The sequence below is a fragment of the Macaca fascicularis genome, chromosome 1 (assembly GCF_037993035.2).
Source record: "Macaca fascicularis isolate 582-1 chromosome 1, T2T-MFA8v1.1".
Taxonomy (NCBI): Eukaryota; Metazoa; Chordata; class Mammalia; order Primates; family Cercopithecidae; genus Macaca; species Macaca fascicularis.
Window position 1 is genome coordinate 68415354 of NC_088375.1, and position 20941 is coordinate 68436294.

The window sequence follows — 20941 nt, forward strand, 5'->3', positions numbered from 1 at the left end:
AGGCCTTGCTTTAAACTGTTGTTTTTGTGGTTTTGACACGATGTAGCTGAGGCCACAGCTGTCACATCCTAGGCTTATTCACTAGTCCCAAGGGACCTAAGTGTAGCCTGGAGAGGGAGGCCCTCAGTACCATGCGCAGCTATCACTTGGGTGTGATGGTCGTCAGACTTTCATCTTCCCACCCATGTGCCTTGACTCTTTATGCTCAAGGGAGATGGCTGGGGTCTAAGGTCATTTAGTGGAAAGATTCCTAGGTTTTCTTTTGTTTGTTTTTCCCTTGTTACTTCTTTTTAACTTAATGAAGTCATTCACAACCATATACTTTTAAAAAATACATATAGAGAGATGAAGCTGAAAGTCCTCCGGGATACCCATCCCCCAACAAACACACCCTGCTCATTTTCCTCCCCAAGAGGTAACCATTGTTATCAGTTCGAATATAGTCTCCCATACCTTTGCTATTTTGTGTTTGTGTGGTTTAAGGAATATTCTAAAGTTTGCAGTTTTCTTCCTCACTGATATGCTGTGAAGATGTTTCTATGATAGTGTATGCAGATCTGTGTAATCAGGAATGGTATGGATGGTATGGATGTATCATTCAGCCATTCTCCTGTTGAAAATTCAGGTTGCTTCTATTTTTTTTTTTTCGCTTGCAAATAATGCGTCTGCAGTGAAGATTCCATTTTGAGCTTCCTTGTACACGTGTGTACGTGTTTCTTTAGGGTAGTTACCAAGAATAAAATAGGACAGAGGAGTTGGCAAACTAAGGCCCATGAGCCAGATTTGGTCAACTGATTGTTTTTGTATAGCCTGCAGTTATGAATTGTTTTTACATTTTAAAATTGTGTTATTGAATACTCTATCCTTTCCCCAGTTATTTAAAAGATCACCTTGAATATATAGTAAATATCAAAATATACATGGATTCACTTTTTGGCTATCTATTCTGTTGCTTTGATCTAGTTGATTGTTTTAGTTTTAAATACTAGAGTTTTATATTGTGTCCTGATTTCTGCTAGGGAAAGCCCCTACCTGTTTTTGGCATTTTTTCAGAATTGCATTGGCTAGTTTTGCCTGTTGACTCTTCCGTCTGAATTTTAGAACTGGTGAAGTTCCCCAAAACTTCCTTTGGTATTTTTATTGGAATTTGCTAGATGTGCATTGAATTGCAGTATGATTTGAGTACAGTTAATATTGTCTTAGTCCATTTGTGCTGCTACAATGAAATACCTGAGACAGGGTAATTTATGAGGAACAGAAATTTATTTCCTAGAGTCCTGGAGGCTGGGAGTCAAAGATCAAGACACTGGCCATTTAAGTGTCTGGTGAGGGCCCAGTCTCTCCCTCCAAGATGGCATCTTGTTGCTGCATTCTCCAGAGGGGACAAATGCTGTGTCCTCACATGGCAGAAGGAAGAAAGATGAAGGGGTAGAGTGAGTGAATCCACTCTGACAAGCACTTTTAAAAGAGCCCAAATCCATTCATGGGGTGAAGCTCTCATGAATTAATCACTCCTCTAAAGGTCCCATCTCTTAATACCACCACAATGAGGATTAAGTTTCAACATGAATTTTGGAAGGGACACCATCATTCAAACCATAGCAAACGTTAATTATTCAAATCTTCTCTTATGGTCTTACATAAAGTTTCATCATTTCTTCTTAGAAGTCTTGCATACTTCTTTTTGTATCATTGCTTTGGTATAGGAAAAGTACTGATTTTTGTATTGAGTTAACCTTTTGCATTTATGTTGTCTAAATCTTTTGTTAGCTCTGCTAATTTGCCAGTTATTTCTTTTGAATTTTCTATATCAATGGTCACATCACCCACAAATAATGACAATCTTGTCTTTGCCAACAATTATAACTCTTACTACATCCAATTATCTCATTGTACTGACTAGGATATTTTGTACAGCTTTGGATAATAGAGGATAAAATGTCTTTATCTTGAAGTTTATGGGAATGCTTGCTGTGGGATTTTGGTATATCCTCTTTTTCAGCTTACATATGCTTTCTCTTTTTCTAGTCCTCTAGAGGTTTTTATTGTGAATGAGTGTACAATTTTACCCAATGCGTTATCGTCATTTATTGAGTGATCATAAGATTATTTTCCATGAGTTACGTAGATTATCTGTATGTCTCTAATATTGAATCACCCTTCCATTCCTGGGGTAAATCTTACTCCATGGAGAGTGTTTTTAAGTTACTCTTGTATTTGACTTGCTGCTATTTAATTTGTATTTTTTAAGGTAATAAAAATGAACAACAACAAAAATTACCAATAATTAACACCACTAAATTTGGAAAGAAATTTGGTGGAAATTTGCAATAATTAACACACCATTAAACTTGGAAAGAAATTTGGTTAGTCATAAAAAGCTAACATAAGAAAACTGGAAGCTAGCCTTTCTTCCACCGTTAAAGTGAAAGTTTTTTATGACTTTGATATCAGGGCTGTGCTAATGTCATGAAATGAGTGGAAGCTTTCCATGGTTTTCTACTCTCCAAAAAAGTTTTTGTGAAATGGAATTTATCTCTTCTTGACATCTGGTAGACCTTGCTCATTAAAATCACCTGTATGCCAGGTATGGTGGCTCACACCTGTAATGCTAGCACTTTGGGAGGCCAATGCAGAAGGTTTGTTTGAGGCTACGAGTTTGAGACAAGCCTAGGCAACATAGTGAGACCCCATCTCTACAAAAACTTAAAAAAAATAAGCCAGGCATGGTGGCACGTACCTGTACTCCCAGCTACTCAGGGGACTGAGGCAGGAGGATCACATAAACCCAGGAGTTCAAGGCTCCAGTGAGCTATAATCATGCCACTGCACACTAGCCTGGGTGACAGAGTAAGGCACCATCTCTAAAAATAATTAACTAAAAATCATTTAGGTGAATTTTCTTTGAACATAGGGCTTTAACCACTAATTCAGTTTTTCTATGTGTGTTAGTCCATTTCCATACTGCTGTAAAGAACTTCTCACGACTGGGTAACTTATAAAGGAAAGAGGTTTAATTAACTCACAATTCAACATGGCTGGGGAGGCCTCAGGAAACTTACAATCATGAAAAGGCACCTTCTTCACAAGGCTGAAGGAAGAAGTGCCAAGGGAAGGGGGAAGAGCCCCTTATAAAACCATCAAATCTCATGAAAACTCACTCTCGTGAGAACAGCATGGGGGAAACCACCCCCATGATTCAATGACCTCCACCTGGTCTCTCCCTTGTCGCTTGGTGATTATGGGGATTACAATTCAAGATGAGATTTGTGCGGGGACACAAAGCCTAACCATATCACTATGTTTATGCTTTTTCAAACTTTCTACTTCTTTTATTCAAAATTGAGGTAATTTATATTTTCTAGATAATTTACCTTTTTAAGCTATATCTCTAAATATATTGTTATATAATCTCCAAAGATTTAAAAATTTTCTATATATATTATTTATTTTGCCTTATTTTCTTAATTGATAAAAATTGCTAAAGTTTACTCATTTTATTTTTCCTTAAATAAACACTTTTGGTTTGAATGAATGAAATTTTAAAAAATGTAATGGTGTGTTAATTATTGCAAATTGTTGTTATGCATTATTTTATTGCAATGTTATCAGTGAGCATAGCTTTTATGGTAACTTTTTTCTTTATTTTTTCAACTTTTCAGTTTAGGGGTATGTGTGCAGGATGTGGAGGTTTATTATATAGGTAGATGTGTGCCATGGTGGTATGCTGCACAGATCATCTCATTACTAGGTATTAAGTGATGATTTTAAGGTAGTAAGTCCAGTGTCCATTAGCTATTCTTCCTGATGTTTTCCCTCTCTCTAGCCCCTCAGCAGGCCCCACTGTGTGTTGTTCCTCACCGTGGGTTCATGTGTTCTCATCATTCAGCTCCCACTTGTAAGTGAGAACATGCGGTGCTTGGTTTTCTGTTCATGCATTAGTTTGCTGATGATAATGGTTTTCAGCTCCATCCATGTCCCTGCAAAGGATGTGATCTTGTTTTTTTTTTTTGGCTACACAGTATTTCATGGTGTATATATAGCACATTTCTCTTTGTCCAGTCTATCATTGATGGACATTTAGATTGACTCCGTCTTTGCTATCGTGAATAGTGCTGCAGTGAACATACGTGTGCATGTATCTTTATAATAGAATGATTTATATTCCTTTAGGTATATACCCAGTAATGGGATTCCTGGGCCAAATGGTATTTCTGCCTCTAGGTCTTTGAGGAATTGCCACAGTGCCTTCCACAATGGTTGAGCTAACTTACACTCCTACCAACAGTGTAAAAGTGTTTTGTTTTGTTTTGTTTTCTCTGCAACTGCAACCTCACCAGCATCTGTTGTTTTGACTTTTTTATAACTGCCATTCTGACTGGCATGAGATGCTATCTCATTGTGGTTTTGATTTGCATTTCTGTAATGATCAGTGATGTTGAGCTTTTTAAAAATATGTTGGCCACATTTGTGCCTTCTTTTGAGAAGTGTCATTCATGTCTTTTCCCTCCTTTTTAATGGGGTTGCTTGTTTTTCTCTTGTAAATTTATTTAAGTTCTTTATGGATGCTGGATAGTAGACCTTTGTCATATGGATAGATAGCAAATATTTACTCCCATTCTGTAAGTTGTCTGTTCACTCTGATGATAGTTTCTTTTGCTGTGCAGAAGCTCTTTAGTTTAATTAGGTACCATTTGCCAATTTTTGCTTTTGTTGCAATCACTTTTGGGGATTTTGTCATGAAAACTTTGCCTGTGCCTATGCCCTGAATAGTATTGCCTGGATTGTCTTCTAGGGTTTTTATAGTTTTGGATTTTATATTTAAGTCTTTAATCCATCTTGAATTAATTTTTATATGGTATAAGGAAGGGGTCCAGTTTCAGTTTTCTGCATGTGGCTAGCTAGTTCTCCCAGCACCCTTTATTAAATAGGGAATTGTTTCCCCATTGCTTTTTTTGTCAGGTTTGTTGAAGATCAGATGGCTTAGGTATGCGGTCTCATTTCTGGGTTCTCTCTTCTGTTCCATCGATCTATGTGCCTGTTCTTATATCAGACACATATTTTTGGTTACTGTAGCCTTATACTATAATTTGAAGTCAGGTAGTGTGATCCCTCCAGATTTGTTCTTTTTGCTTAGGAGTTGCCTTGGCTATTTGGGCTCTTTTTTGGTTCCATATGAATTTTAAAATAGTTTTTTATAATTCTGTAAAGGATGTCAATGATAGTTTAATGGGAATAACACTGAATCTATGAACTACTTTGGGCAGTATGGCCATTTTCACGATATTGATTATTCCCATCCATGAGCATGGAATGTTCTTCCATTTGTGTCCTCTTTGATTTCTTTTAGCAGTAGTTTGTAGTTCTCCTTGAAGAGATCCTTCACTTCCCTTGTTAGCTGTATTACTAGGTATTTTTTTCTTTTTGTAGCAATTGTTAGTGGCAGTTCATTCATGATTTAGCCCTCTGCTTGCCTGTGGTTGGTGTATAGGAATGCTAGGGATTTTTGCATATTCTTTTTATATCCTGAGACTTTGCTGAAGTTGCTTATCAGCTTAAGAAGCTTTTGGGCTGAGATGATGGGGTTTTCTTTTATATATATATATATATAAAGTATATATATATACTTTTTTTATTGTTATACTTTAAGTTCTAGGGTACATGTGCACAACGTGCAGGTTTGTTACATATGTATACATGTGCCATGTTGGTTTGCTGCACCCATTAACTCGTCATTTACATTAGGTATATCTCCTGATGCTATCCCTCCTCCGTCCCCTCTCCCCACAGTAGGCCCCGATGTGTGATGATCCCCTTCCTGTGTCCAAGTGATCTCATTGTTCAATTCCCACCTATGAGTGAGAACATGTGGTGTTTGGTTTTCTGTTCTTGCGATAGTTTGCTGAGAAGATGATGGGATTTTCTAAAGATAGGATCATGTTATCTCCAAACAAAGATAATTTGACTTCCTTTCTTCCTATTTGAATGCGCTTATTTCTTTCTCTTGCCTGATTGCCCTTGCCAGAGCTTCCAATACAATGTTGAATAGGAATGGTGAGAGAGAGCATCCTTGTCTAGTGCTGGTTTTCAAGGGGAACAGTTTCTGCTTTTGCTCATTCAGTAGGATGTTGGCTGTGGGTTTGTCACATATCACTCTTATATTTTGAGGTATGTTTCTTCAATACCTAGTTTATTGAGAGTTTTTAACAAGAAGGGATGTTGAATTTTCCCGAAGGCCTTTTCTGCATCTATTGTGATAATTATGTGGGTTTTTTTGTCTTTAGTTCTGTTTATGTGATGAATTACCTTTATTGATTTGCATATGTTGAACCAACCTTGCATCCCAGGGATGAAGCCAACTTGATCGTGGTGCATAAGCTTTTTGATGTGCTGCTGGATTTGGTTTGCCAGTATTTTATTGAGGATTTTTGCATCAATGTTCATCAAGGATATTGACCTGAAGTGTTCTTTTTTTGTTGTATCTCTGCCAGGTTTTGGCATCAGGATGATACTGGCCTTCATGATAACTTCTTAGAATGTATTTAGGCTCCCTTCCTGGTTTAATACATGTTGAGTTTGATTATGGTCCACCTGCATTTGAAAATTGCATGTATTCATTGTTCCGTATATCTGTTAGCAAAGGCCTGTTAATGTTTTCATTGTGATGATGTATACTTAACATATAATTTGCCATTTTAACCACATTTTGGTATACAATTCAGGGGTATTAAATACATTCATATTGTTTTGCAGCCATCACGACCTTCAATCTCCAGAACTTTTTCATCATCCTATTCTGAAATCTCTCATCTTCTCCCTCCATCCCTAGTAGCCACTGTTCTATTTTCTGTATCTATGAATTTGACTGTTTTAGGTATCTTATATAAGTGCAGCCATACAATGTTTGTCCCTTTGTATCTGGCTTATTTCACTCAGTATAATGTCTTCAAAGTTCATTCATGTTGTGGCATACGTCAAAACTTCTTTCCTTTTTAAGGCTAAAATGCCATTTTATGTATATGTTACTCTGTTTACTCATCCATTGATAGACATTTGGGTTGCTTCCACCTTTTGTCTATTGTGAATAATACTGCTGTGTACATTGGTATACAAATATATGTTTGAGTCCCTTTCAATTCTTTTTTGTATTATACCTTGAAATGAAATTGCTGGATCATATGGCAGTTTTGTGTTTAATTTTTTGAGGAACGTATATACTGTTTTCCACAGTGGCTGTACCATTTTACATTCTCACCAGCAATGCACAGGGCTTCAAATTTCTTCTCATCCTCATCAACACTTGTTATTTCATTTTTGATATAGCCACCTTAGAAGATGTGAAGTGATATCTCATGGTTTTGATTTGCATTTCCTTTATGATTTTTTATGTGCTTATTGGCCATGTGTATATCTTCTTTGGATAAATGTCTATTCAAGTTCTTTGTCCAGTTTTTTAAATTGCTTTTTTGTTGTTGTTGAATTGTAGGAGTTCTTGATATATTCTGGTTATTAAACTCTTTATCAATATGTGATTGCAGATATTTTCTCCCATTCCTGGGTTGTCTTTTTACTCTGTTAATAGTATCATTTAATGCATAAAAGTTTTTAATTTGGTAACGTCAAGTTTATCTCTTTTTACTTTTGTTGACTGTGCTTTTTGTGTGATAGCCAAGAAATCATTGCTAAATCCAATGTCATGAAGGTCTCCCCCTGTCTTCTTTTAAAAGTTTTATAGTTTTAGTTCTTCTTTTTAGATATTTGAACCCTTTTGAGTTAATTTTTGTATATAGTATAAGGGTCCAGTTTCATTCTTTTGCATGTGTATATCCAGTTTTTCCAGAATCATTTGTTGGAAAGACTGTTCTTTCCTCATTAAATGCTCTTTCTGCCCTTGTTGAGAATCATTTGGCCTTGTCAAAAACTATTTAACCGTATATAAGGGTTTATTTCTGGTCTCTCTATTTTATTCCATTTGTCTATATGTTTATCTTTATGTCAGTACCACACTGTTTTGATTATTGTAGCTTTGTTTTAAGTGTTAAAATTAGCAAGTTTGTGTCCTGCAACTTTGTTCTGCTTTTTCAATGTTGTTTTGGCTAGTTAGGCCATTTGAGATCTTGGATGAATTTTAGGATGGGGTTTTCTATTTCTCCAAAGAATGTCATTGGGATTTTGATAGGGATTATATTGAATCTGTGGATAACTTTGGGTAGTATTGTTATTTTAACAATATTCTTCCCAACTGGGTGCAGTGGCTCATGCCTATAATTCCAGCACTTTGTGAGGCTGAGGTGGGAGGATCACTTGAGCCCAGGAGTTTAAGACCTGCCTGGGCAGTATAGTGAGACTACAAAAAAGTAAACAATTAGCCAATTGCAATTAGCCACACCTGTGGTGGTCCCAGCTTCTTAGGAGGCTGAGGTGGGAGGATTGCTTGAGCCCAGGAAGTCGAAGCTGCAGTGAGTCATGATTGTGCCACTGCACTCCAGCCTGGAGATAGAGTGAGACCCTGCCTCAAAAAAAAAAAAAAAACAAAAAAAACTTCCTCCCATCTATGAATGTGGGATGTCTTTGTATTTATGTCTTCTTTCAGCATTGTTTTGTAGTTTCATTATACAAATTTTTTGCCTCCCTGGTTAAGTTTATTCGTAAGTATTTTATTCTTTTTAATGCCATTATAAATAGAATTGCTTTCTTAATTTCCTTTTCAGGTTTCTCATTGTTAGTGTATAGAGATACACAACTGTTTTTTTGCACATTGATTTTTGTATCCTGCAACTTTGCTGAATTTGTTTAACATTTTTGGTAGAATTTTTAGGGTTTTGTACGTGTAATCTGTGAACAGAAATCATTTTACTTCTTTCTCATTTGGATGCTTGGCTTATTGTTTTCCTTTAAAAATTTTTAAGTGACACATAAAAATGTATTGTGTAAAACATATTTTGAAATGTGTATACCTGTGGAATGGCTTAATTAAGCAAATTAACATGCCCTACCTCACTTATTTTCTGTGGTGACAACACTTAAAATCTACTCTGTCAGTGATTTTCAAGAATATGATATATTGTTATTAACTATATAGTCACTGTGTTGTACAATAGATTACTTCAACTTATTCCTCCTATCTAATTGAAATTTTGAATCCTTTGACCAGCCAACATCTCTCCAACCCCCCTTTTCCCCCAGGGCCTATTAATTTTTATGCAGATATTTTATATTTCTATTTTGCTCTGTTAGATATCACTTTCTAGGGAGATTTGCTAAATCTCCTACTGCACTTGTAGATTCCAGTTACTTTTAAAAATTCCAGTGTCATTGTAAGCCATATGTTCTTGAAGACATATGGCATTTGAAATCAACAGTTGGTATCTGCCAACCATTGTTAGTGGGATACATGCGTGACGTATTTGTTGAACAAATACTTTTTGAAAATCCACTTTGTGTATGGCACTCAAAAGGCAAAGATCTTGAAGGCTGCAGTTGAGAGAAGGGAATCCACACTGCCTCACAGATATGAAGTTGTGTAATGTAGTAGGAGCATGAAGATGTTCAGTTAGAGAAACATGTGAATTCTTGCGCTGCACTTATCAGTCTATGATCCGGGTAAGTTACTTAATCTCTCTGCTCTTCTAGTTCTTCATTTGTAAAATATGAATTGTTTTTACCTATTTTACAGTATAAGTAAAGCTGCTCACACAGTGAATTTTTTGCATCACAAACTGTATTTATCTAAAACGTAGATAGATGTTGTCTAGCCCATGGGTTATAGAAACAGAAAATGGGTAACTGACTGTGCTAATACCAATGTGAATTAGGTAAATGAAGAGCCTCAGCACATCCTGGGCAACACAGATAAAAAGTAGAAATATAGAACCTAAACCCAAGTTGGGCTGGTCCAAAGCTGTTGCTCTCCTGAGCTGACATTAAGCTGGGACTTGAAGAATAAGGAAGATGCATTCAAAGTAGAGAGAACAGCTTTTGCTAAGTCGCATAAATATGGAAGCACATGTTATGTTTGGGGAACACTGAAGACAGCCATGTCATTGATAAAAAGTGGGGAGAGTTAAGATTGGGAAGTAAAATGGGATCCAGTTTAAAGTGCCTTCCCACTTTGGATTTCAGTCTCTAAGCAGTGAAGAAATATCAAAGCATTTTGCAGAGTAGAGACACATAATGTGCTTAACGAACTAGAGGGAGAAAGGCTAGAGTATGACATGTCAGTTAAAGTTGTGGCTTCTGGAAAACTCGAAGCAGAGATGTGCAGACTGGAGGTGGAGCCACGGCAGTAGAAAAGTAAGAACTTAGGGTGAGGCAGTACTATTGCTCAATCCGGAACTTTTAGCAGGACCCCAGGCACCCCAAACATGGCTTAAGTTCTCTGACTAGACAGAGCCAGTTGTTTCCTTAGTTATTTGAGAGTACTCTGAAATTTTTTCACGTACTGCATGGATTTAAATGCTAAACTTTGGCCTCTGCAGTTTTTAAACTAAGCTGGACATCTAAAGTGTGAGGAAGGTAACTTGTCCAGTTAAAGAAAACTGGCTTTGCCTTCATTGCTGCAGGTGTTTGATTCTCTCTCAGGAGCATGCACACAGAGTTCGGAGAATGTAACTGCATTGACCTGCTGTTGTTTGAAGCCCTGTACACTTGAAGGAAGGAGGAGGTATTGCTTTCAGAGGGTCTTCATGTATTCATTCAGCTTGGATATAGGGTGGGATAGAACATTTAGGAACTCAGGAAATTCTGTAACTTATTTAGGGCAAAGAATGAGACCGGTGATAGCTAATTATTGAGCACACATAGGATATGCATGGCTCTTGGATGGTACATAGTTGAGAAACAGTCCTGCCCTATCCTTGAGGAACCTGCTATGCTGGTAGGAACATGAGAGAGGGGAAACTGGTGAAACAGACTTCTAGCTGAAAATGACTGAATGTTTTGAGAAGGGAAAACGTCCTACAGGTTGGCACAGAGATGGGACATGGGCCCTGGAGTGACTGGAATCTGAGTCCTCCTGACCTTGATTGTGTCACTCTGGTCATTCTTCTCTTTCTTGAGAGTTATAATTGTGTCTCTTGTTGTCTCTAGCCTCATCTTAACAGTCTGTGGGGTGTTCACCGCTCATTTGCTCTCTCTGGTCTCCACCAACCCCTCCCTTGTCATTGCCTTTTTCATCCTCTCTTACCCTCTGGTTAGCATTTTTATTAGAAAATGGAAAACTTCAGTGATTATATGGAAGAACCGTGTCCAGCTGCTCAAACCCACCCAGTTTCTGTTTTTAGCTTCTCCACCACTTAAAAATAAGCAGCATCAGGTCCCACTTGCCAAGCCTTTGTCACAGTCTCCAGCAGCCATTCCTTCGGCCATCTGTTCCTCCAGATGCTCAGCCTGTCCCCACCTCCCGTCTCAGCCCCACAAGCAGCCCGTCCGTGGATGAGTGAGGGGCTGGAAGCCCACAACCTCCAGCCCAACTGTGCCATCTGTCTCCCATCTCCACGTATGTTTCTAGCTTTGCTTTTGACCCACATTCCTGTAGCCACCCATCCCTGGCTTGTTTGCCCCCACCAATCCTGTGATTTCCAGGGAAAGGATGCTGCCTGGAAAAGATGGACGAGTTGCCATGGAGATTTGAATATACACAGGAAGCCACAGACACCTCACACCTGGAAGTACAAAGGAGTTTGACATAAGTTTAGTTTAGCCCTAAGGTTTAGTTGGTTTGGGTTGCAGTCCTTCCCATTGGAAGTCAGTGTCTTAGAGGGAAGTTTAAAGCCAAGTGTTGCCATAGCTGAGTGTTGTCATGATATTCCCCCATCCCGTGTCAGTCTCTTGGATCACAGGCAGACTACTCAGAGGAATTGGAGGTTAGCCCTAGGCCTGTGCTCTGAGTGTTCTCAGGGGCTTGCTGTAACCAGGCCAAAAGTCTAGCACCTGCCCTTGCACCTGAATAGTGGGTATATTCACATTCACAGGAAGAGAAACTGCCCGACCCACCCCTCTGTCATGTACCGTAGAGACCATGTAGAGAACTGGTCACCCCTGCCTGAGAACAAAGTGATTCTAAAGTGCCCCACCTCCCATTCTTCCTTTTTCTTCTGGATTTCAGGAATGTCGGGGGAGGAAGCTTGGAATTGGTGGCTACACCTTGCCTGTCTGTGGCCGGGGGCACAGGAGGCTCCTCCTCACTCTCCAGATGATGCCAGGTGGTGGGCAGGATAGGAGGGGCCTAGTGGTTGAATGCTGTGAGGGAACATTCCCTGCACTGGGATGCATTTCTCTGGATCCCAAAGGAAAGGGGGCACATTTTTGGCATTGCTCCTAATGCCCACATAGACCAAGCGAGAACTCTGCTCTGTGATGAATGTGCAGGAGAACAATTCGCCCTTTCTCAACAGGGCTCTGCTGACCTTTTGGGCAGGACAGGTCCGTCCTGCACATTGCAGTGTGTTTATTATCCCTGGCCCCTGCCCACCAAATGTCATATTGCCTTGTAGTCATTGAGACAACCAAATGCCCAGCAACTTTTCAAACATCTCCTAGGGGATAGTGCCACTCCCAGTTTTTTGCTGCCAGATAATCAGATTGCTACAGACCAATCTATGCCCTAAGAAGAGACCAGGACCAGACCAGAGCTCTCTTTTGTCCTGATAAATTCGTATTAATGAACATCATATTCTATTTGTCCATTATTGCCTTAACTGATCAACTTGGCAATTCTCTTTGTCATACCTGATGGCTTTTCACTGTCTTCTGATATTCCCCCATTCGTTTACAATTCTTCAACATGAATTCTCTTTTCAAGGGAGTTTTCAAGTACCTAAGCCATGAGGATGGTGACTTAACACCTGAGGCATGCCTCCCACTTGTGAGAGGCCTGCATCCTGGTGATGAAGGACCACCGGGGTAATTGCTGTAGGACTACGGAAAAGAGAGTGTAAGAGAAAAAGTCTTTAAAGTGGAGGCTTTGGCCCTGTGGCCTTAGAGATTCCGAAAGTTAAATTTATTGATGTAGCTGCCTGGTCCAAGGGAATATACCTTCTAGTTTTGTCCACATGACCTGTTTCCTCCTGGGAACTTACCCCTAGAGCTCCTATAAACCAGTGGCTGAGCCAGGGGGTTCCCAAGGTGGAGAGAGAGATCCCTGATGTCAAAACCATCACCTTCCAAAGTGTCCAGAGAATGCAAAGAGGAGAGATGAATTGCAGCTGAGACTCCTGTCCGCTTTGTTGTTAGTTATTACCCTCTTGTGGATGAATCGGACAGATCCCACCCCCTTTTCCTTCCTGTGGCCCATCATTCTTTTTCCCTACCGTTTCACCATGAAAAGGAGCAACACTCTGTTCATTTTGCTGCTTATTGGCATGGCTAGTTTTGTCAGAGGATGAGGCTGTTGGTTAAAATTAGGTTTTTGGATTCCTTGATCATCATCTATTTTGTCTCCCACCCACTCACCCTGGGGGATAATCAAGAATTGCCTATGGACATCTTGATTTCTCCTTTAAATCCTTTTAGTTTGATTCTAACAGGCTGTGCTTTTTAACATTCTTGCTTATTTAAATTTTTTTTTTAATTTCCAAATTTTTAAAAAACATTTATAAAAATTGGATTGTAGTCATTCGTTCCAGATTTTAGCTGCCCCCCTCCCTTCCTGTCTCTGAGATCAGCAGCTCCTTCACAGTTGGTATGATTTTGACTTTTTTTTATCCTAAGTAGATAAAGGAACTCATGGAACCATGCAGCTTGGAAAGATATGGGGGTAATCACAGAATCAAAGGAAGAACTGTAGGAGCTGGGGCCTCAGGGCTAGACTGAGGAGCCTTATGCCTCCAAGACACACTGTCTGTTCTCACCTCCCTTGGCCCTCAGCTCCTCCTCCTGCTGTGGCCAGTCCTTACCCTGCCCCAAGTGTCAGCTCCACAGTCCTGCTTAGCAGCCCCATGCAAAGAGAGTCTTCCTCTCTCAGTACCTCTCTGTTGATTATTTAATAATTGTAGTCACTTCCCACAAAAGAAGAGCCACTTAGCTTAACAAGCTACGTGCACTCTCGGTAGTTGACGTTAACAAAGGAAAGATGACACAGTGCCTTTGTGTTCCCTTCTCAGGATGTGAGGCTGGGGGAGGCTGATGTGGTTAGAACAGAAGTGGTGGCGTGTCAGACTCAGCAGATCCCTTAGGAATCAAATGTCTTGTTAGTAACCGCAGTATCTGGAGAGAATTACTTGGATGCATTTATGTCAATTAAGACAATTCATATTTTCTTAATCCATTTTGGATCTTCCCCCGTCTCCCAACTTCCTCTCACCCTGCCTTCCTAGTTACTGCTAATTGAGTCAGTAATACCCAGAAAATATCTTCCTCTGCTTTAGAATGCAGAAAGTGGTAGATTAATGTCCCATTATTCTCAGAGGTGAAGAGTGCTGAATAATAAGCCTGCTCCTTCCCCATTTCTCTCTCATTAACAGTTTTCACACCATGTAGTTATCTTGTACCAGGTCTTGTCTGACAGTGTCCTCCTGTACGTGCCTGTGGCCTCCTAGAGCAGGGGCAAGACTAGAGGTAATCTTGCCTGGTGGCCTCTAAGTAGGGACACTCTGCATCACTGGAGAGCATTCCAGAACAACCATGATCAGGCAGACATCTCACTGTCCACCGCACAGCGGCTCTGTGAGCGGGCCACCCTTGTGTTTGCCAGCAGTAAAAGCACGTTCCAAAGTGATGTTGGAGCAGAGAGCCGTGGGTGGGAAGATGGGGAGATAGAGGATAGCAGCCAGATCTGAGAGTTAGGAACAGACCCTGGGGCTGGCAGGAGAGAACAGGAGGAGTCAGAAATTCGTTTCTCTAGATGGAGAGGACACCGACCATGACTTCCAAAGCAGTCACAGGAGATTCACAGCAGGGCCGCCATAATAAGTAAGCCTCTTGCTGAAGACTCGCCCTCCAATTTAGTCCTTTTTGCCTGTCATGAATTGCATCGGCTGCTGTCATTGAGTTATTCCGAGTTCTGTTTGTAATTGGAACACAGCTGAAATTAGGGTGCATGTGACCCTAGAGATGTGTGGGTTTCTGGAGGATATTTGGGAAATATCTCCAGACCCTTTGCTCCCTCTTTCTCTGTGTCTGTGGATTAGGTGGAGGTGCTTATCAGATACCCTGAGCCCCTGCTGTGCTGTACCTGGTTCTCATTCTGAACACACAGTCCCTCGGGGCGGTCCCCGTGCAAGTGCTAATAAGGCTCGCACACTCCAGCACCGCGACCTCACTAGGGAGGGGGCTCCCAGAACAGTCAGTGCTGAAGAATAAAGGCTTTGTTTGCTTTGTGAAATCCCTAGGAAAATCTTAAAAGGAGAAGTATAATGAAGAACTAGGAAGGACAAGTGGAATTCGTTATTGTGATGCCGTAAAACATCCCTCCAGCCTTGAGTATTTCAGGCACGCAGATACACTTCATCCTCAGTGCCAATGTGTGCCGCGGGTGAAGTGTGGGCCTGAGCTCTGATTCCAGCAGTAGGCTCGGCTCACACTGATTGTCCTACACCCTTGTTATGAGATTACTCTTAATAGCATGTCAGGTTTAGGGGGCAGTTGGCTGGCTTCCCAGGGTCATTGTAACTGGCCCAGAGGAGCATGCTGATCTTGACCTAATTCCGTGGAGCTATATATACTAGTTATCACAGACAGCAGTTTGAAGTTCTTCCACCTGTAGGTTTACATGCAGAAAACAAGTGGAGGAGGGAGAGTGCTAAATCCTAACTGGTTTCAGTGCTTGTATTCCACATGTCAGAGGGAAGCCCTCACATTTTGTTCTCCCTCAAAGAAACAACTTGGGGTATGTCACTTCTTTCCTCAGGGTAGAATGAATATGTTGCAGGAGTACGGTTTTGTTTTGTTTTGAGACAGGATCTTGTTCTGTCACCCAGACTGGGGTCCTGTGGTGTGATCATGGCTCACTGCAGCCTCAAACTCCTGGGCTCAAGCAGTCCTCCCACCTTAGCCTCCCAAGTAGCTGGGACTACAGGCACATGCCACCAGGCCCAGCTAAGTTTTAAATTGTTTTTGTAGAGATGGTATATCACTATGTTGCCTAGGCTGGTCTTGAACTACTGGGCCCAAGTGATCCTCCCACCTTAGCCTCCCAAAGTGTGAGATTATAGGCATGAGCCGCCACACCCAGACTGGAATTGAAGTTTTGAGAGCTGTTTAAATAATGACCTGGTTCAGGCTCTGTGGGGAGGCACCCTGGGCTGGTGACAGAGAAAGCTGGATGATGTCTTAGCCCCATTTTTTCCACCCTTGTCATGAGATGCCTTCTTGCCATTTTTCTCACAGACCCGATACTTCTCCCCACAAGCTCGCCATCGATTCCACGCTGCCCTTGCGTCTTGTTCCACCTCGATGCTGATCCTGTCCAACCTGGTGTTTCTGGGGGGCAATGAGGTTGGGAAAACCTACTGGAATAGGATCTTCATACAAGGTAAGTTGCTTGACAGTGCTGTTTTCAATCAGTTTCTTGTTTTCCATGTATGCAGGTGGGATCACACATGGGATGGATGGGATTTGGGGAACTCATTCATTGTTATGTTCATAGTATGTGACCTCTAAAGTACCAGCCAGGAATAATTGCCTATGTTTAGCTATGACTTTAAGTGTCCCCTCTTTTTGATGCTCCATATCTCCTGTATGTGATACTTGTTTAACACCAAAAGGTATTATTCCAACTCTCCCAAAGTGTATATTCCCTTCCATTACACTATGTTTCCAATGATTTGATATTTCTTAATCTTTCCTGCTGCTGTGGTTGAATATCCCCTTCAGAACTCATGTTGGAATTTAATCCCCAATTGGCAGTATTGAGAGATGAGGCCTTTAAGAGGTGATTGGATCATGAGGGGTCTGCCCTCATGAATGGATTAACCCATTCACGGATTAATGGATTATTATGGAAGTGGGACTGGTGACTTTACAAGAAGAGGAAGAAAGACCTGAGCTAGGATGCTCAGCCTCTTCACCATGTGATGCCCTGTGCTACCTGAGGACTCTGCAGAGAGTTCCCACCAGCACGAAGGTCTTCCCCAGATGCAGCCCCTTGACCTTGGACTTCTCAGCTTCCATAACTGTAAGAAATAAATTCCATTTCTTTATAAATTATCCAGTTTTAGATATTCTGTTATAATCAACAAACAACAGAGACACCTAATGTCCGTGGGTCCTAGTCTGCAATGTACTGCAAAATCTCACCTTGTTTTGTTTATTGCTCTGAATGTCTTACTAGGAATCTGCCCTAGAAGCTTCCTTGTACTCTCCTGAAGCTGTAGCATGGCATTGGTATTTGCCACAGCTCTTGGTTGTGGGTATTTTTGTGTGAATACCAGGGGCCAACCTTATGTTTAATGTACATTAAATAGGTAATCTGAATATCCAAAGCAAAGCCATACCTACAGCAGGTAAACTGCTGCTATGTGGGAGTTGTCAAAATATTCTATTAATAATTGATCATTGTTTATTTATGGTCACCATTTCCCTTGGGCTGGGACTGAGTTATATCTATGAGAATCGGGAGATTTGGAACTACTCACAGTACATACTACTGTAGCCAACTCGCTACATCTTAAAAGAGAAGATCCCTGCTCTGTTCCCTGCCCAGTGACACGGTCTTGTGCTTTTGCTTTGGGAAGCTTTGCCAAGTGGTGATGACGTAACTGCACAGCTGGCCCATCATCTCCACATCTGGGTCCCTGAGAAGGCAGCAGTGCTTTTGCTGCAGCTCTTTTCACACCAGAAATAACAGCAACACAGCTGCAGTATTTCAGAATGGCAAACCATGGGCCTAAACTGTGGCAGCCTTGGGTGAGCCAGGCTCAAAGGGCCAAGAGAGAGTCCTGTTCTACTTTAATCTTGTCACTAAAAGACCCCTCTTTGATCTTGCTTTCTGTGAGATGTTTTAGCTGATAGTTCCTGGAAAGACCATGTGCTTTCTAAGTGAAAGCTTTCCTTTAATAGAGATGAGAGATCGTAGGGTGCAAAGGATCTGAAGATACAGGTGGGTTACAGCATTTTTTACTTTTCTTGGGCCCTCTCACAGAACCTAGCACAATGATAAGAACATTGTGACTTGGGGGGAAAGTGCTGATTTGGTTTGCTTGTCACATAATGAGGAAGCTCTGATTTTCACTTCCCTGAATCAAATGCATTCAGTGTTTGCTACTTGGGAGGCACTGAGAACACAGAGATGAAAAAGGAAGCTCACAAATGTGAGTGCCAAACACACAAAAATGTGCGGTAGATTCAGAGAATTGCTCTGCCGGGTGTATGAGTGAATTATTGGAGGTCACAGGATAGAGTAACTGACTTTCCACGGAAGATATACTCTTCAGAAGAGGTGGCATTTGAATTGAAGTAATAATTCAGGAATTTGCTAGGTAGAAAAGGCAGGTATATCAGGGAAATTACCACTGGCTGCTTTGTCTGAAATTCCAAAATCTCAGTAATTTCTCACCTTAGAAGTTTGTTTCTCTGACAGTTCAATACAAAGCCGGTGGCTTTTTCTAAGCAGCGGCTCCAGGACCTACAATGTTTGTTTTGATTCTCCAAAATCTTGTCCTGGCATCATGGAGGAGAAGAGAACACGGGACTGGCACACCAGGTGCTCAAACACGTGATATTTCTGCTTACATGTCATTGGTCAGAGCCAGTCACATGACCAACCCAAGTACAAGGCAGGGGCGTGTAGGGAAGCATGCAGATATCAGTGTGCACCAGCTCTCTATGGCACAGCAGGAGCGGCACATGGGCCTGGCCAGAAATGCCCAAGAGGCAGTTGGAAATATGAGTTAGAGTTGGAGAAGATGGTGGAACCAGTGATTGAGATGTGTGGGGGTCAAGGGCGTAAAGGTTGTATGTGAGGCCAGGGGAGTAGATGCAGTTAACCATGGAGCTGTGTAGAGTGAGAAGAGAACAGGGTGGGAGAAACCCCGGGGAATGCTGGCATTGAAGGGAGCAGAGAGAAAGGCAGGAAGATCAAAGTGTGACTTACCTGACATCCTGTGGAGTTAACCTCAGTCACATGGGATTGGGCTCTGAAAACGCGGTCTGCTGCTGCCACATGGGACCTGCTATGGTCTATGACTGAACACACTATTTATGTCCTCCTTGGACTCCGGTGCCACAGCCCTGGGAACTCTGATTCTATAAATGTGGAAGGCTCTGTGGAATCATCTCTCTTCTGGGTTCCGAGGCCAGAGAAACTCAGCTTAGAAGGCTTTTTCTATGTCAGTGATTATCCAAATAAGCTTGTTTGCATCTCTGCTGGCCTGTGCCATGGGCCTCCTGAGTCAGGGAATGTCTGCTGGGGTTTTGGCAGTTGCCCCTTCATCTGTTCCTTGCTGTGGGTTTTTGTCCCTGGAGGATTGGCTTTAGATATCTCTTGGAGGTAAATGAACCAGACGGTGTCCAAGCTCCCATCCTGGAGAACTCTGGATTTCATTTAATAACTAATGTGACTTGATAGAAGATTAATATGAATATTCCTGTTTTGGTGAAATAAAATAATGAGTCTATACCATGCTCCCTCAGTCTCTGCTGGGGCTGTTCATATCCGAGCTTTGTAAAATTAAAAAAATCTGAATTCGGAAACTCATCTGACCTCAGAAAGTTTAGTTAAGGGATTGTCAAACTGTATATGGAATTGCTGACAAATGTGCACCTTTGACAGCCTTGTAGTCTTGGCATCTTCCCTGGGACACATGATCAGTTCCTGTCGCTCCAGAGCCCATCTTTACACACTGAGGAAATACAGTGAAGCGAGTAAGAATGCTGGCTTTAGGGATGGAGAGCATTTAAGCTCAGTGTCTAGATTTCCAGATTTAAGGGAAAGGTGGCCCTTCCCTCTGCACCTTGATGGGTTGGGACCTGCTGCAGTAAGAGGGAGGAACCGCTGACACCACATCCCTCTAACAGGTCTTGCCTCAGAGTCCTGGAGAAGTAGGAAGGAGCAGATGGGTATCTAGGAGATAGGGATTATTGAGGAGATTTGTGAACACCTCACAGCTAATGGGGTGTGGATACACATGTGTCTTAAAAGATACCCCTCTCTGTTTCCCAGGGAGCCCTCTTCTGGCATCACTGATGTCCCTAGAAGTATCTCATGATTCACCTGGAAAAGTTGTCTTAAAATTGGTATCTTCCTGTCTCCAGTTCACTTGAATTTAGCCGTAGATTTGTTTGCTCTAAACTACAAAGTTTATTTTAGTGATTTCCATGAAAATGTCTGTCCTGGTCTCTGTGGGTCATATGGGTGAGATGAGGCTGTAAAACCAGACCCTTCCCTTTCTATTGTGCACCTGCCCTGCTGTCTAGAGAGTGGAACACAGAGTCTGAAGGCAAGGGATAGAAATGCTCAGTGGCAAACCTAGGGCTCTGGTAATGTGTCATCCCCAAAACAGTTTTGGTCAGGAAGTGTTACCTCTGCTGCTGAGATTGAAGAAGTAGTGTTGAGTTTATTCAGCAGAGAATAAGGGATCTATGTTTTTGTTTTGTTTTGTTTTGTTTTAAAAAAAAAAAAAAACTCCAAATTTTTACTTTTGAAGTTATGCTTCAAGCTGCTTGAGGAATATGCATATTTAGGCCTCACAAACTTTATTTAAAAGATTTAGCTGGTCCACGGATCTGAGAAGGATATGGCTGGAGATTTGGTCCAAATGCTGTTCTAGGAGGAACTCTGCTGTGTCATGCTTTGCAGAGACCAATGCAGGTTGCTTTTTACAAGTGCTTTGGCTCTGAAAAGCATTTGTTAATAGAAGGAGCTTTCTCATGCCTGCCATAAATCATTGACATTGAAGGATAATTTCTTCAACAAGCAGCTGAATAGAGCTCTGTAATTCAAAGGTATCAATGAGTTGTAACTCCAGATCAGCAAGGCCAGTCCCCATAAACCAGCTGTGGCCTA

At 41.2% G+C, this 20941-nt stretch overlaps 1 protein-coding gene across 15 annotated transcripts in view; it reads left to right on the forward strand.

Moving 5' to 3' along the window:
* HHAT (hedgehog acyltransferase) overlaps positions 1 to 20941 on the forward strand; it is a 348264-nt gene that overhangs the window by 278813 nt on the left and 48510 nt on the right. For all 15 annotated transcript variants that reach the window (XR_012432735.1, XR_012432736.1, XM_065541220.2 and 12 more), the window contains one exon: positions 16327 to 16471. Coding sequence is in view for 13 of the 15 variants with exons in the window: in XM_065541220.2 (XP_065397292.1) it covers positions 16327 to 16471 (145 nt within the window). In the remaining 2 variants the exon portion in view is untranslated. The remainder of the gene's footprint in view (positions 1 to 16326; positions 16472 to 20941) is intronic.